At 67.6% G+C, this 15,278-nt stretch overlaps 1 protein-coding gene across 1 annotated transcript in view; it reads left to right on the forward strand.

The window, feature by feature from the left end:
- The first annotated feature begins 6,440 nt into the window (after window positions 1–6,440).
- COL7A1 (collagen type VII alpha 1 chain) overlaps window positions 6,441–15,278 on the forward strand; it is a 31,529-nt gene continuing 22,691 nt past the window's right edge. The window contains 28 exon segments of the mRNA XM_076346363.1: window positions 6,441–6,503; window positions 7,571–7,661; window positions 7,768–7,948; window positions 8,026–8,185; window positions 8,284–8,377; window positions 8,463–8,621; window positions 8,835–8,998; window positions 9,095–9,224; window positions 9,323–9,445; window positions 10,097–10,246; window positions 10,955–11,074; window positions 11,198–11,344; window positions 11,560–11,676; window positions 11,753–11,902; window positions 12,108–12,236; window positions 12,323–12,469; window positions 12,631–12,756; window positions 12,828–12,971; window positions 13,054–13,179; window positions 13,252–13,398; window positions 13,477–13,605; window positions 13,686–13,832; window positions 14,016–14,135; window positions 14,222–14,368; window positions 14,450–14,586; window positions 14,666–14,792; window positions 14,872–15,015; window positions 15,096–15,256. Coding sequence (XP_076202478.1) covers window positions 7,580–7,661; window positions 7,768–7,948; window positions 8,026–8,185; window positions 8,284–8,377; window positions 8,463–8,621; window positions 8,835–8,998; window positions 9,095–9,224; window positions 9,323–9,445; window positions 10,097–10,246; window positions 10,955–11,074; window positions 11,198–11,344; window positions 11,560–11,676; window positions 11,753–11,902; window positions 12,108–12,236; window positions 12,323–12,469; window positions 12,631–12,756; window positions 12,828–12,971; window positions 13,054–13,179; window positions 13,252–13,398; window positions 13,477–13,605; window positions 13,686–13,832; window positions 14,016–14,135; window positions 14,222–14,368; window positions 14,450–14,586; window positions 14,666–14,792; window positions 14,872–15,015; window positions 15,096–15,256 — 3,708 coding nt within the window. The 5' untranslated portion in view covers window positions 6,441–6,503; window positions 7,571–7,579.

The raw sequence follows: 15,278 nt of genomic DNA on the forward strand, positions 1-15,278 counted from the left end.
AGCTCCATCAAGCTGTGTGAATCCCCCCCCCCAACACAGCTGGCAGCATCCCGGGAACAGCTCCAGGTTCTCAGGCCCGCATGCTGCCTGCCTGCCATTCCTCCTCCCTGCCTGGCAAGCGGTTGCTGTGTGCCCCTGCCACTGCGCTGCTCCCCCCGACACCCCCTGCTGCCCCACTGCCTGCTCCTGCAGGGTCTCCCCTCGCAGGTCACCAGGGTCCATGGGGGCTCCCATGGCTGGGTTAGCCCGCAGCTGGCCTCGTGGCCTGGGAGCCAGGCAACTGCCGTTTCCCAGCCCTGGGAGGGGGAAAAGCTCAGCGTCGGGCAGCAGAGCAGCTCCCATGCACAGGGAAGGTGGCGGTGCCTTGCCCATCTTCCCCTGCACTGGTTGCTCCCAGCTCTGGGGCTGGGGGAGGAGGGATGGGGCAGCCACAGCTTCACGGTGCTTGTCCCCTCTGATGGGGTGTGGAGGTGCTGCGGGATTTGGGAGCTGGTGGGCAGCTTGCCCCCACATGTGGCAAGGGCTGCTGTGCTGCTGGCAAGCGCCCCGGCTCTGCAGGGTTGGGCTCTGTGTCCTGGGCTCCTGCAGACACCCCTGCTCAGCTGCTCCCCGGGTCAGTCTGATTTGAAGCAGAGAGCAGTGGTACCATCCTGCCTGCGGTGCTGGTGAGTATTCCTGTGAGGTCCCTGGGAGCAATGCTGGGCTCCTGCGTGCCCCTCTGGTCCCCTGAAGCCACGGTGCCCCTCCTGCCCTGCCCCTGGGAGCCGGGTTTGGTGCAGAGTAGCAGGCACCATGCGAGACCAGGAGCAGCCCCTGCCCCGGTGACACCCCCCCCCAGCCACCCCATCTGCCTGCACACCTTCCCCGAGGCATGCTGATGAGGGCTCAAGGCAGCCAGAGACACGGCACCTTGGTGTTTGGAGGTAAGACGATCTCCTCGCCTTGCCCGGCACTGCAGAGCAGCGCCAGTGACCTGGCCTTGCCCCGAACCGCTCTCCCAGGGGACGGCTGCAGGAATGCCACCTTTCACCTCTGCATCCTGCCGCCTGGCCCAAGGTGCTGTGCTGCCGACGATGCTGGTCCCCGGGGACCCCTGCAGCTGCCTGGATGGCACCAGCGGGTGCAGGCACCCAGTGCAGGCGGGCACGGGCTGGCTCAGCCGCCCAGCGTGTCAAGTCACGCTCTGCGCACTGTGGCCCCGGCCCACACATGCCCTGAGCGCGCGCGCCGCGGGCTGGCAGCTCTCCCTCGGCTTCCCTTCATCTTCTCCTTCCTGCAGGCATCTGAGGGGAAACTGCTCCCTCTGCTCTGCCAGCCCCTGCTCTCACACTGCGATGGGTCCCTGGGTCCCCCTTTGTGCACCCTGAGCCTGGCTGTGCCCCAGGCGCTGCCTGCCGCTGCCTGCATACCCAGCCAGGGCTGGGCTGGGAGCGCCTTAATCCGCCGTGCCCCCGAGACAGGCAATTTGTCTGCCCCTATGAAGAGGCAGGAGTTTCCCTTCCATAGCTGGCATGTGCTGGGCTGGCTGGGGCATCTCTAGGGCATGTGCACCCCACAGGGCTGTCAGCATGGGGAAAAGCAGCACTGGCCCCACGCAGAGGTGCTGGGGGAGCTTTGCTGCACCCGGTCCCTGCATTTCCACCCTCTCCTGCATCCCCATCCTCGGGGGCAAGCCAGGCTTATTTTATGGAGCCTGGTCCCTGCTGCGGATGGGGGCCACGGGGCCAGGAGCGAAGGGGAGCAGCTCGTGCCTCAATCAGTTGAGAAGCCGGATTCCTGTGGGATGAGCCAGGCTGCATGGGTGGTTATGTGCAGTATGGGGCACATCACCTCCAGGGGTACTTCTGCCCCTGCCTGCACCCTGCTTCCCCCTGCCTCCCCCTGGGTCCCCAACACCCAGCCCCAGCCACTGTGCAGCCTCTCTGGGCATCCCCAGCATCACTCAAAGCCCAGTCACAGGATGCAGCTGATGAAGGTAGCTCGTTAACTAGGGACTCTCAAGCCCCATGCAGTGCTGCTGGCTCCTCATCCTGCTGCCATCGTCCCCACTGTCACCCTCCCTTTCTGGCACACTGGCCCCGTGCCGTTGCAAAGCGCTACCGGCCCTTGGCAGAGCCCTGGTGGTGCGTGGCTTTCCCCTCCCTTGCTGTCCCTGAGAGCCAGCCCGGCCTCTGTGGTCAGGCTGACCAGGACTGCCTTCTCCTGCCTGACTCAGCCAAGGAGGGGGGGGTCACATCCCTGCGGTGTCACCATTCCCTCCCTGAGTTCTGCCTGCGTGGACAGCAGGGCCTGGCTGCAGTCCAGCGCAGCTCCGTGAGATGCTGGTGTGCGGCCGTGCTGGCAGCAGCCTCCAGACACAACAGTTTACGTGCAGGAAAAACTTCCCATCCCTCCACAGCAGCTGTGAGGGGAGCCGGGGCATGCGCCCACCCCATGGGGAGCCCTGGCATGGGGGCACAGCGGGCTCAGCCTGACCCCAAGCCTGGCTGCAGCGGGACCACTTGCCTCCATTGTCCTTCACCCACCAGACCCTCCCTGCACCCACTATGGTCCCCACAGCCAGGAGCATCCCCCTCACTTTGGGCATCCCCAGAGCCGCTGGGCAGAGAGGGCAGCTCGCCAGTCACGGCTTCATGCTGATGTGATACTTTGCTTCCTTTTCCTGCAGGGATGTGGCTTTGGGCAGCAGCAGGACGGAGGGAGCTGCAAGATGTCCCCTCTGGCATGGAGGAGCTGGGGGTCTGCTTGTCTGTTCTTGTGAAGCGCAGTCTGGAGGGTTGGCACGGCCGTGTCCCACCCCAAACCCCTTGGGGCAGGTCAGCAGGAGGTAAGGGGTGACCAATTCCCTTCCCTGGCCCATTCCATGGCCCCTGGGCTTGATGGGGAGCCCCATGGGGTGGCACGGGGGTCCACGAGGCCACACCATGAGTGTGATGCTGGCCCTCCGGCACTCTCCCTCAGCTGGCTGGTGATGGCAACGGGTGTCCACAGGCCCCTTTCCCAGGATGCCAGGGGCGGGTGGCTGGGTGTTGTGGCGGGTAGCTGGCAGTGGCTGGTGCTGGGAGACATTCCTGGAGTGTATTCTAACTGGCCCCCGCGGCAGGAGAGGTTCCCCCTCTGGCTTTCGCCAGCTCCTCCTCCCCTCGCCCGCCTTGGCGCCAGCCCCCCACTGCTCCCCTCCACCTGAAAGCCTACAAATTTAAGAGGGCCTGGAGAGGCAGCAGCTCCCTTCCAGCAGCCCTGGAGCTGCCCTGTGCATCCCTGCCGGCTGGGGATGCCCATGCCGTGCTGGAGCGGGGAGTGCTGCTGGACCGCCGTAGGGCCACGAAACTAAAATCCTGTAAGGGTTGTGCTGAATCCCAGCCTGTGCCAGATCAGCACTGAAGGCAGTGACTGTGGGATGTGGAGAGGGTGGGCAGAGGATGGGGTGCAGGACCCACGGCACCGCAGCCACAGCTGGCTCTGCAGCCCAGCTCGTGTCTCACTGTGCCGCATCTCACCATGCCGTGTGACTCATCTTTCCTGCCGCCCGATGCAGAGCTGAAACCTCACCTGGGGCTGAAGAAAACAGGTTTTCCTCGTGTTTCTCACTAAGGCAGCGGTGAGGCCGCCCGCCTGGCAAGCACAGGGCAGGGAGAGGCTCAGCCCTGGTGCTTTCTGCATGCCCACTCTCAAATCAGGGGGCTCCCATCCCTGGGGGTGACACGACCCCCTGTGGGGCTCAGAGCTGGTGCTCCCCCTGTGCCTGCAGCCCGGGGCAGTGCCCTGCAGGGACTAGGGCCAGTGGGACCTGAGGAGATGTTCTGGGGCTTCTCATGATCTGAGACTTATGGGGCAGCAGATGCTGTGCTATGGGAGGTGCGTGACCAGCTGGCAAGTAGCATTTGGGGACCGGGGTGGCATACACAGGGCAGGCAGGGGCGAGGGGCTGGGGTTAGGGTCAGTCCTGCAAGCTTTGACTCCTCTCCACTGACACTGATCAATGTGCTTTGGGGCCAAGCTAGCCAGGAGATGGGGAACCCCAAGCCTCGGCTGTGGGAATAAGGACTGGTGGCCTGGCTGCCAGCCTGCCAGGCTTGGGAAAGGGCCGACAGCTTTTTGGGATGTTTCTGGAGGGGCTGGCGTGCAGCGGCGTGGGGCGGCAATGTGAGTCACTCGCACCTGGTGCTCTTCCTCTGCTGAGGCAGCACCGTCACGCGCCCGGGGCCGTGGATTCCTTCGCAGGCCTTGGTATGCGAGGAGGGAGCTGGGAAACACTGTGGAGGGGGAGGGACTCTGGTTTTGGGGACCCAGCACCCCTGCATGCCCCCCTCCAGTGCCAATGCAAGGGGGATGCTGCTGGTAAGACGGTCAAGATGCTCCTGGGCTGCCAGGCTGCCCGTAGGGGAGCAGGGTTTGGGGACCACCCCACACCGGTGCCTGCCACATTCCCAGGGGCCAAGGTGGCAGGCAGAGCCCCCGGCACGGCTGCAAAGCATTGCTGCCCTGGTGCCTCTGCCTGCGGTGCCCGCTGGGCGATGCTCACTCCAGCACTGCCCCTGTTAGCCGGGGCAACCCCCGGCTGCCCGTGCCCTGCTGCCGGCACCGCGCCGTGGGGCTGCTCCGCCAGCTCCGGGCCCGGGGCCAGCCACAGAGCCCTTGGCAGACCCCTCCGCTCCCTGTTTAACGAAGCCCCTTGTCTAATTGGAACAGGCCGCCCTGCCTTCATTAAGCAAGCTCTGGCGGGAGGAGGGTTTGGGGATGGTCCTGACCTGGGGATGCTGGACCCACGGCTGGACCCACAAAGCTGGGGTAGGCAGGGGGAAACCCATGGCCACAGTGAACTTTGGAGCTGGGTGGCCAGGTTTGGGGGCTGGGGCTGGGGCCTAACGAGAGGAAGGGTAACGAAGAGGAGGGGATGCACTGCTTGCTGCGCCTTTAAGAAGAGCGGGGGCATCGCTGCTCCTCCCCTGCTTGGGAACAGTGTGTGCCTGGGAAAGTTGCCTGCAGCCGGCCCTGGAGCATCTTTGCTCTGTGGCAGGTGGCCCTGCCCTGGGCCCCCAGCTGTGAGGTGGCCCCGGGCCCCAGGGACCCCCACTGTTGCTCCCCTTGCTACCCGCAGGAAGATGCCCCCAGACCTGCCCGCTGCCCCACCAGGAGCCAGAGGGGACCCTCTGGGCAGGCGGCCGGGAGGGCACAGTTAGGCGGGGTGCTGGGGACAGGGGAATGCGGGGTGACCAAGGGGACAGAGGGGAGGTGGGATGGGGCACGTGCTGGGGCCATGAGCCGGGGTCAGCCCCAGGTGAGCACAGGCACCAGCATGGAGGATGGGGTGCAGCATGATGTGCCCCAAGGAGTAATATGGTCCCACAGGATGCCCTGGGGCCGAGGGGCACCCTGGGGGTCAGCGGTGCACCCTGGGCTGAGGAGGAGCCCCAGGGGACAGTCCCGCCAGTCGCTGGGTGGGCAGGGAGTGAGGCCAGGGCAGCACAGGGTCCCTGCCCACCTTGCTGGGCATCCTCTCCCTTTCGCCTCCTCCAACCAACTGCAGTCACATCGCCAGTGGCTTTCCAGTGTTTTTCTCCAGCTCTGGGGTAGGTCTCGGCCACCGGTCTGCTCTGGTGGCTGCTGGGAGATGGTGTCTGGAGCAGGGCAGGAGAATGCCCCACAACTGGCTCCAGGGCAGTCCCTGTACTTGAGCCATGGGTGCTAGGGTCCCACGTGATGGCTACCATGAGTTGTGGGTGCAGGAAAGGTCCTGGCTGAGGCCCGGCCACCCTGCAACCTCATGGGAGCTGTGCTGGTAATGGGGAGCAGGCCTTCTCCACCACCATCATCCTTCCCAGGGCTGGTGCTCAGAGCCAGGCCCTAACGTGGAGGGGGCCAGGGGCTCAGGTCCCCGTGGCCACTCTGTCCAGCTCTGCCCAGCTCTGCCCAGCTCTGCCCAGGGCCAGGCAGTGCCCTGAGGTCCCTGGGGACACACTCCCCCAAGATGGATGGAGGTGTGCGGCCAGCTCCTGGCTGGCAAGTCCCTGAGCCGCTCACCACATTCCTGGGACACGGAGGATGGAGATGCTGGAGGGAAAACTGCCTTGAGCCCCACCGGGGCCCGCTCAGCCCCGCACTGAGGTCTCCGTGGCAAGCCCAGCAGAAACCCTTCCCGGGGGTCCAACCCCCTCCTGCTTCATCCCCATCCCGGAGCCCTCCAGCCGCTGCCCAGGGGTGCAACCGGCGGGGGAGCCAGGGGTGGCACTTCGGGGGGGGGAACAGCCCGAAAAGCCGCTTTCCTCCCCTCCCCGCGGAGCGGGTGGGAAAAGCCCTTTTTGGGGGGCCGGGCTGGGCGGGGGCTGCGGCGCTCCCGCTCCCCCCCCCGCCCCGGCACCGCGCTCCGGGCCGCCCTCAATAAAGGGGCGGGAGCGCCGGGGGCCGCTCCGCGCCGGCACCGCCTGCGCCCGGCTCGGCTCGGCACGGCTCGGCACGGAGCGGCACGGCACGGCACGGTGCAGCCCCGCGGGGGGCGGTGGGTGAGTGCGTGCGGCCGGGGGGGCTGTCGCGGGGGGTCCCGCTGCAGGCGGGAGGCGCTGCGGGGCAGGACCGAGACCCCACGCGGGCACCCGTGGGCGCTCGTCCGCCCTCCCGCGCCGGGGCGGCCGCCGGGCTCGCACCTCCCGGGTTCAGCCGGGCCGGGCTGCGCTTGGGCTGAGACCCGGCGTGGCCATCGCAGTGGTGTCAGGCCGGGTGCCCCCCGCAGCCGTGTGCGTGGGAAGCGGCGGGGCGTGGGGACTCGCGGGCAGGGCTTGCCCACCCTGGCTCCCCGCTGCCCTAGAGCACCCCGCTTTTGCCACCCTTCCTGGGGTGGTGGAGCGCCCCTGCAGGCAGGGGGACCGGCGGGCAGAGGCAGGCGGGGTGAGCTGCTGCCGGTGCCGAGGCGTGGAGCAGGCAGGCAGGCGGCAGGCAGCGGGAAGGGCTTGTGGAGGCAGAGCCCGTGCACACCCCGCAGCCGGGGCTGGCAGCCTCCCGCCGGCCGGGGCACGGCTCCCCCGGGCGTCGGGCAGCGAGCGGGGCCGCGGGCCAGGCCGGGCCAGGCTGAACGGGGACGGCTGGAGCGGGGCCAGGCGCTGGCCGGCGCGGGGCATACACGCGACCGTGCCCTCCCGCGCCCGGCACCGCCGCCGGCCCGTGCCGTGCCGTGCCGTGCCGTGCCGTGGGGCAGCCACCGGCACCGCTCCCACCTGGCCAGCCGCGGGCCAGCCGCTGCCCACCCGGCACTTTCCGGTGAGCCGGCGGACCCGGCATGCTGTCCGGGTGCTGGGTGCTGCCGGCTGCTCCTCCGGTGCTGGCGACGTGTGGTAACATGGCCGGGCACGGCTCTGCTGCCTCCCTGCCCCGGCCCAAAGCGGGGGCTCTCCCCAGCGCCGTGGGGTGCCAGCAGTGGTGCCCAGGGCGGTGCTGGCACCTTGCCCCCCCGAGGCTGCCAGGTGTCCTGGCATGGCATGGTGCTGGGACCTCCCGGGCCCTGCCGCTCTGTCACCGCTCTCCCCAGAGGCATGGGGCTGCTGTAGAGCGTTGGTGGCAGCATCCTCTCCCATAGGCTCCCACGATGAGTGGCTGGCTCCTGCTCCTTGCCATGCTCCCTGTGCTCCTCAGCCCCCCGGCTGCCATGGCACAGAAGAGGAACCAAGGTGGGTGCTGAGCACTGGGTGCACGCGGTGGAGGACAGTGAGAGGGGCCCAGCACCACCATGCCGTGGTGCCGGTCCATGCCCTGAGCGCTGTCACCGCCCCGCAGCGGTGTGCGAGGATGTGCTGGAGGCCGACATCGTCTTCCTGGTGGACGGCTCGTCCAGCATCGGCAGGAACAACTTCCGTGCCGTCCGCACCTTCATGGACGACCTGGTGGGGCCCTTTGTGCAGGTGGTGGGTGAGAAGGCGGTGCGCTTCGCCGTGGCGCAGTACAGTGATGAGCCGCGGTGAGCCCTGGGGAGGGGGCATGCAGGGTGGCGGGGCGGCAGGGCTGTGAAGTGACATGTCCCCCCATGCCCCCTAGGGTGGAGTTCCCCTTCTCCCAGCACACCGACGGCACAAGCGTCCGGAGGGCCATCCAGCAGCTGAGCTACAAGGGTGGCAACACGCGGACTGGTGCCGGCTTCCGCTACGTTGCTGACAAGTTCTTCGGCCCCACGCAGCTCCGGCCTGGGGTCCCCCAGGTACACGCAGGGCGGTAGCCCTGGGGACACCCGGGGTGGGGATGTGGCGGGTCTGTGGGCATCGGGCTGAGTCTCACGGCTCTCGCCTGGCCCCACAGATCTGCATCCTCATCACGGATGGCAAGTCCCAGGATGATGCCGAGGGGCCGGCAGCAAAGCTGAAGAGTCAGGGCATCAAGGTCTTTGCCGTGGGTGAGCGAGGCTTCAGCGCTGGGTGAGGAGGTCTCCCGCTGAGTTCAGGGTCCCTGCTCTCACCCGTCATCTCCATCCCTGCCAGGGATCAAGAACGCTGACCACAAGGAGCTGATTCGTGTGGCCTCGATGCCCACCGATGCCTTCTTCTTCTACGTCGGAGACTTCAAGCTGCTGGGGACGCTGGTGCCACTGATGACACGCAGGGTGTGCACGAGCGTCGGGGGCACCCTACGCCTGCTGGGTATGGGCCCCCATCCTCCTCCCTGCAGGGCGAGGGTGCTGGCAGTGCTGGGTGCCAGGATGCGCTCACCTTGGGTGCACCCTTAGCACCCATCCTCCCCAAAATTCCCTCCTGGCTATCTTGTTTCACCGGGCATGTGGCTGTGCTGCCCCGGCAAACTCTCCCCGCCGCTCCATGCACCCTGGAGCTGATGGCCCCTGTGGTCCCCCACAGACGGGCCGAGCCATGTGGGCCCCTCCAACCTGGAAATCCTGGAGCGGGGCCTCGACCAGCTGCAGATCCGCTGGACAGCGGCCAGCGGCCCTGTCACCGGCTACCGGGTGCAGCACGTGCCACTGACGGGGCTGGGGCAGCCGATCGTGGCAGAGAGGCAGGAGGTGAGTGCTCCCACCTGCCTGCTGAGTCCCTGGGGGTCCTCGGTGGCCCTATGTGTGGCCTGGGGATGGCGAGGGGATGACACTGTCCCTGTCCAGGTCAGCCTGGGGCCGCGGGAGACCAGCACTGTGCTGCGGGGGCTGCGCGTGGGGACGGAGTACCTGGTCACTGTCACCGCCCAGTATGCCAACAGCATCGGCGAGTCGGTGTCCGGCCGAGCACGCACCCGTGAGTGTCCATGCCCATGGGACTAGGGACACGGGCAGGCGCTGGGTGCCCTTAGCACGTGGGGCTGGGGGCTCATCCCTGGCTCTGTGTGCCCCCAGAGAGCCATGCTGGCTCTGTGCTGGATTTCCGCGTGGTAGAGACCGGACCGACCTTCCTGCGGCTGGCCTGGCAGCCTGGCCCCGAGCCCCCCCAGGGTTACGGCCTCAGCTATGCTGTGCAAGGTGAGGGGACGGTCCCTGCGAGGGGATGGTGCTGCCTGGATGCTCTGCCTTTGCGCAGCCCCGTGAGCTGGGCAGGACATGGCAGGGGGTTGCATGGCAGGGTGCATGCACAGGGGGGTGCATGGATGGGGGTTGATGCAGGGGGTGCATGCCGAGAGTGCCATGGGTGTGTGCATGCCTGCCTTCACTGCAGCGGCCGGTGCTCGTGCGCGGGCTGTGGGGCACGTGTGCATGCAGAGGCGTGGAGGCAGCATGTGTGTTCCTACACCCGGAGGCTTTAGTGTGCAGGGCTCGGAGCATGTGCTTGGGTGTGCACAATGGCTGGGGGCCCGGTGCGTGCCTCGGCCCGGGGCTGGGAGCGCAGGCGTGCATGTGCCCCCACGGTTGCTGCACGTGGGGGGTGGGTGGCAGACCCCAGTTCCAGCCAGGCATTGGGCTGGAGCTGCACACCTGGCAGCCCTTCCCTGGCCCCAGGCACTTTGGGGGGTGCCCCTGCCCTGGCTGCTGTCCCAGCCTCTCCCCGTGCTCCCCACCCCTGGCACTGCCTGGCATCCCCGTGGCAGGGTGCTGGCCTGCGGACACCCCTTCCCTCCTGGGCCTGGCGCGTGCCGTGCCCCCACGCCCACCCTTACTCCTCTACCTCCCCACCAGGAGCAGCCCAGGGGGAGGAGAAGAGCCTGGGGGCCAGCGCGCAGTCAGCCACACTGAGCAACCTGCGCCCTGACACTGAGTACGTGGTGATGCTCCGACCCCGCTACGTGCAGCAGCCCGCTGTCCCCGCCACCCTCACCGCCCGGACACGTAAGCCCCATGCCTGGACCTGGGCTCAGCCGGGGACAGGGATGAGTTCCCAGCTCAGGGATGCCCCTCCAGTCACCATGCCCCATGGGGATGGGGCTGCCTGGCCCATTGCTGCCTGGGGGGCCCAGAATGGGGATGCGGGTAAGCACGACTACAAAGCGATGCTCTGAGCCCCAAAAGGTGCTCCCTGAGGGGATGCAGCACTGTGTGCTCTCCCAACTCCTTCATAGCCTTATGGGAGTGTTTCTGCTGGAGCTTTCCCCACGTGACGTAAAAATGTCAACCGAAAAAATGCAGGGTTTTTTTTATAAATTCAAGCACCATGCTCTTTGAGAAGAAAACATGGTTTCCGTGAGGGTGGTGGAAAGCATTGCCGGGCAGGAGCGGGGGTGAGGCCCCGGGGCAACACCTTTACAAACCTCAAATTTTGGCAAACCAATTCGTTCAGCTGCCCCAGGCAGCCTTAACCCACAGTAAGTATTTAAGGCATTAAGAGGAAGGTGTTTGAGCTCCAGTTTGCTGGGGTGCTTTGAAGGAGCCGCCCAGGCGTGGGCTGCATTTGGTGACCTCAGTGCAGTTCAGCATCCATGAGCAGGGGCAAGGGGGCTTCCCCCCCACAGAGCAGGTGGGTTTGCAGGCGAAAGTGCTTCCTGCTGCCCCCTGCCCCGCTGTCACATGGGGGATGCGATGGGCACCTCTCACCTGCAGGGCGCCTGGTGGGTGTGCAGCATTTGGCCATCCACAACATCTCGGCGCAGAGCATGCTGCTGGCCTGGCAGCCCATTGGCGGTGCCACCGGCTACCGGCTCTCCTGGGCAACCCTCACAGGTAGGTGCCCATCCCAGAGCTTGCTCCCCTTCTGCTGGTGGCCCCAGGGAGGAGGGACAGGATGGCGGTGGTTGGACCCGCTGCCCAGACCCCCCCAAGGGACTGCTGTGCTGGCTCTCGCAGGGCAGGACAGGCACAGGGTGGACCTGGATGCCGGGCGGACATCACACGCATTGGGGGGGCTGCAGCCCAACACCGACTACGTGGTGACGGTGGCCCCGCTCTTTGGGCAGCTGGAGGGGCCCACAGCCACTGTGCGGCAGAGGACGGGTAGGTGGTGGGTACAGGTGATGCCATCCTGCTGCTGGCCTCTGGCTCTACCCCTGGTGCCATTGCCACAGGATGGGGTGGGGACCATCCCCCATGGCCCCACACCATGGTGATGCTCCCTACCCTGCCATGTGCGGGGGCCAGGGACATGCTGGGGTGGGTGGCCAGTGGCAGAGCGGCACAGGGCAGCCTGGCCCACGGGGTCCCTCTTGCAGAGGCAGGTGTGGAGCAGATGCTGCGGACCAACATCCTGGGCCCCACATCCATCCAGGTGCTCTGGACTGGCGCCCGCGATGCCCGTGGCTACCGCCTGCAGTGGAAGAGAGCCACAGGTGGGCTCGGGACACCCGGTCCCCCCCCAGAGACCCCCTGCGCCTGCAGCCAGCAGTGACCCTCCCTTCCCCGCAGGACCGGAGCCCCCCAGGACGGTGTCACTCCCCAGCAGCACCAACACCTACCAGCTGACAGGGCTGCAGCCAGGCACTGTGTACCGCATCACCCTCTACACGCTCTACGACGGCGGGGAGGTAGCCACCCCTGTCACCACCTTCCAGACAGGTGAGCAACCGCCATGGGTCTCCTGGGTTGTCCCCCACCCTCCCAAGCCACTGGGATGGAGGGATGTCCTGCGTGGCATTGCTCAGCCCAGGGACCCCCTTGGCCATGAGACCCCCAGCTCTCCAGTCACGGCCCGGAGTGAGGATGGGGGCCATGCTGTCCAGGCTGCATGGCTCTGGCTGTGCCTCACCGCATCCCCTCGCAGGCGTGGAGGCACCCGTGGGCACCGTGTCGGACCTGCGGCTCGTTGAAGAGGCGGGCAGGCGGGTGCGGCTGGGCTGGACCAGTGTCCCCGGTGCCACCGAATACAAAGTGGTAGTGCGCAACAACCAGGGTGAGTCTGCAGGTGGGAGCGCGGGTGGCACCTGGGTGACCCAGCCAGCTGGAGCTGAGGTTCCATGGCCACCTTGCTCCCGGCAGATGGCACGGAGAGGACGAGGCGTATCCCGGGCAGCCAGACGGGGCTGGAGCTGGGTGACCTCCGGGAGGGCATCGCCTACCTGGTGCGTGTCTCAGCGCTGGTGGGTGGCCGGGAGGGCAGCGCCGCCACGCTCACCGTCCACCTTAGTAAGTCCACGCTGGGGCTTGGCATTGGGAGTCCCGGTGCTGTTTCCCCCCCGGGCATGCATTGGTCCTTGATCCCCCTGCAAACCTTTGGGGCACCGGGGCAGCCATGGGGCCTCTCTGGGCACCCTGAGGTGACGCCACGGTGCCATGTGGCGGTGCAGAGTACCCGACAGTGGGCAGCATCTCGGAGCTGCGGGTGACAGAGGCCGGTCCCAGCCAGCTGCGGGTCACCTGGCGAGGGCTGCCAGGTGCCGGGGGCTACCTGCTGACCTGGCGAGGCAGTGATGGTGAGTGTGGGGACTGCAGGGTGCCGCAGCAGTGGTGCCGGAGCCCTTCCCAGCCCAACCGTCTCTCCTAGGTCTGGAGCAATCCCGCTTCCTCCCCGCTGACCCCACCGCCTTCACCATCGAGGGGCTGCGTGCTGGCATTGTCTACACCGTCGGTGTCTCAGCCATTGTGGATGGCCGTGAGGGCAGCCCTGTCACCACCACAGGGCGGATAGGTGAGGTGTCCCCCTACCTGTCGGTGCCAGCTGGTGCCACTTGCCCTGGGCCTGGGTGACAGTGGCCCTCTTGGTGTCACAGCACCCGAGCAGGTGGGGACGGTATCCCAGCTGGAGGTGCAGGCATCCAGGAGCAACGTTGCCCGCGTCACCTGGGTCGGTGTACCGGGAGCTACTGCCTACCGCGTGGTGTGGAGCCGCAGGGACGGTACCGTGGGACAGGGATGGGGACGGGCTGTGAGGGCGGTAGGGTGGGGTCTGATGCCGCGGTCCTTGGCAGGGGGCTCGGAGAGCAGCCGGCGGGTTCCCGGCCACACCAGCTCCTTCGACATCCCCGACCTGGAGGGTGGCGTCTCCTACACCGTGAAGGTGACGGCGCTCATCGGCAACCGGGAGGGCAACCCCGTTTCCATCATCGTCACCACCCGTGAGTGCTGGGGCAGGGGGCAGCACTAGGGTGGTGCCAGGCACCCCTGCCCCTAACGCCTGCCCCTCTGCCCCACAGCGGAGGTAGCCCCAGTGCCCCCCGTCAGCAGCTTCCAGGTGACAGAGGCTTCTGAGCACCGCCTGCGCCTGGCCTGGATGCCAGCAGCCGGCAGTGCTGGGTACCGCTTGGTCTGGCGCCTGGCCGAGGGTGAGTGTGGCCGGCTGGCACCCCTGCATCCCCGCCAGCCCCTGCACCCTACCCCCTCACCCCTCTTTCCCCCTGGGCAGGGGGGCCCCAGCACAGCCAGCAGCTCCCAGCCACCGCCAGCTCCTACGACCTGGGGGGGCTGGAGCCAGGCCGGCGCTACCACATCAGCGTCACCAGCCTAGTCGGCGGCCGAGAGAGCGAGTCAGCCACCATCACCGCTGTCACTGGTAAGGGGCTGCATGGGGCCAAGGGGGCACTGGACAGCCGGCGCGACACTGGAGCCCAGAGGGGCACCCGGGGACTGGGCTGTCCCAGCACTGGGCTGGGGGAGGGTGATGGATGGGGGGCCGGGAGTAGGGTGGGGGCTGCCCCAGTGGGCTGGGACACCCTTTCCTCCTCCTCGTCAGCAGCTGCCCCGGCCCACGTCACCAGCCTGCGGGTGACGGAGGTGCGGAGAGACTCAGTGATGCTTGCCTGGACCCCCGTCCCCGGCGCCTCCAGCTACGTCCTCTCCTGGACCCCCCCCGCAGGTGAGGTGGGTGGGCGGCCCCAGGGCAGGGGACAGCATTCCCACAGGGTCTCGCTGGCCCCCCTGACTCTGTCCTCTGGGTGGCAGCTGGGGGACAGACGGGGCGGACGCTGCCCAGCGCTGCCAGCTCCCAGGAGGTCTCCGGGCTGCGTCTGGGCCAGCGCTACACCTTCACCCTCCGCCCGCTCCTGGGTAGCACACCAGGCACTGAGACCTCTGTCAGTGAGCGCACAGGTATAGCAGGGCTGTGCCAGGGGGACAGGCTGGGCTTGTCCTCTCTCTGCCAGCAGCTTCACCCCTTCCCTGTATCCGCAGTCTGCAGGGATGCCCGTGGTGACATCATCTTCCTGGTGCACGGCACCCGTGACAGCTCCTCCAGCGCTGATGCTGTCCGCACCCTCCTCTCCAACACTGTGTCCGCCCTGGGGCACCTGGGCCCTGAGGGCACCCAGGTATGGGGCTGCCGTGGCGGTGGGGGCCTGGGGGGCACGGGCGGGCAGCGGTGCCCACCGCTCCCCCATGCCCTCGCAGGTGGCTCTGGCCACGTACAGCTACCGCAGCCTGCCCTGGCTGCTCCTCAACCGCTCCAGCGACCTGCCCGCCGTGCTGGAGCAGATCCGCACCATGCGCTACGAGGAGCCCAGCGGCAATGCCATCGGTGAGGGGCTGCGCCGGGAGCCAGGGCAGCGGCCGGCAGTACCCCGCTGACCGCCCCCCTCCTCCTTCTCCCTCCCCAGGGGCAGCCATCACCTTCGCCAGGACCTACCTGCTGAGCCCTGGTGCAGGGCGCCGGCCCAGTGTGCCAGCGGTGCTGGTGGTCCTGGCTGACGGCCCCTCCGGGGATGATGCTATTGCTGCGGCCAGGGACGTCAAGGCTGGGGGTGAGGATGGATGAGGTCCCAGCGGGGTGCACAGCGAGGGGGCCATGTCCTGTGGGGTGCTGAGGGTGTTCTCGGCTCAGGGGTCCAGGTGCTGGCGGTGGGCTTGGAGGGGGCGGACCGGGAGCAGCTCCAGCGTGTGGTCACCGGCGAGGACCCGCGGTACATCTACCATGGCAGCGGTGCCCTGGCAGAGCTGGAGGGGGAGCTCACTGACGACCTTTGCACCATCATCTCCACCAGGGTAAGGGGCCAGGGTGCCCCGG

Source organism: Aptenodytes patagonicus, chromosome 8, assembly GCF_965638725.1.
Source record: "Aptenodytes patagonicus chromosome 8, bAptPat1.pri.cur, whole genome shotgun sequence".
NCBI classification, from domain to species: Eukaryota; Metazoa; Chordata; class Aves; order Sphenisciformes; family Spheniscidae; genus Aptenodytes; species Aptenodytes patagonicus.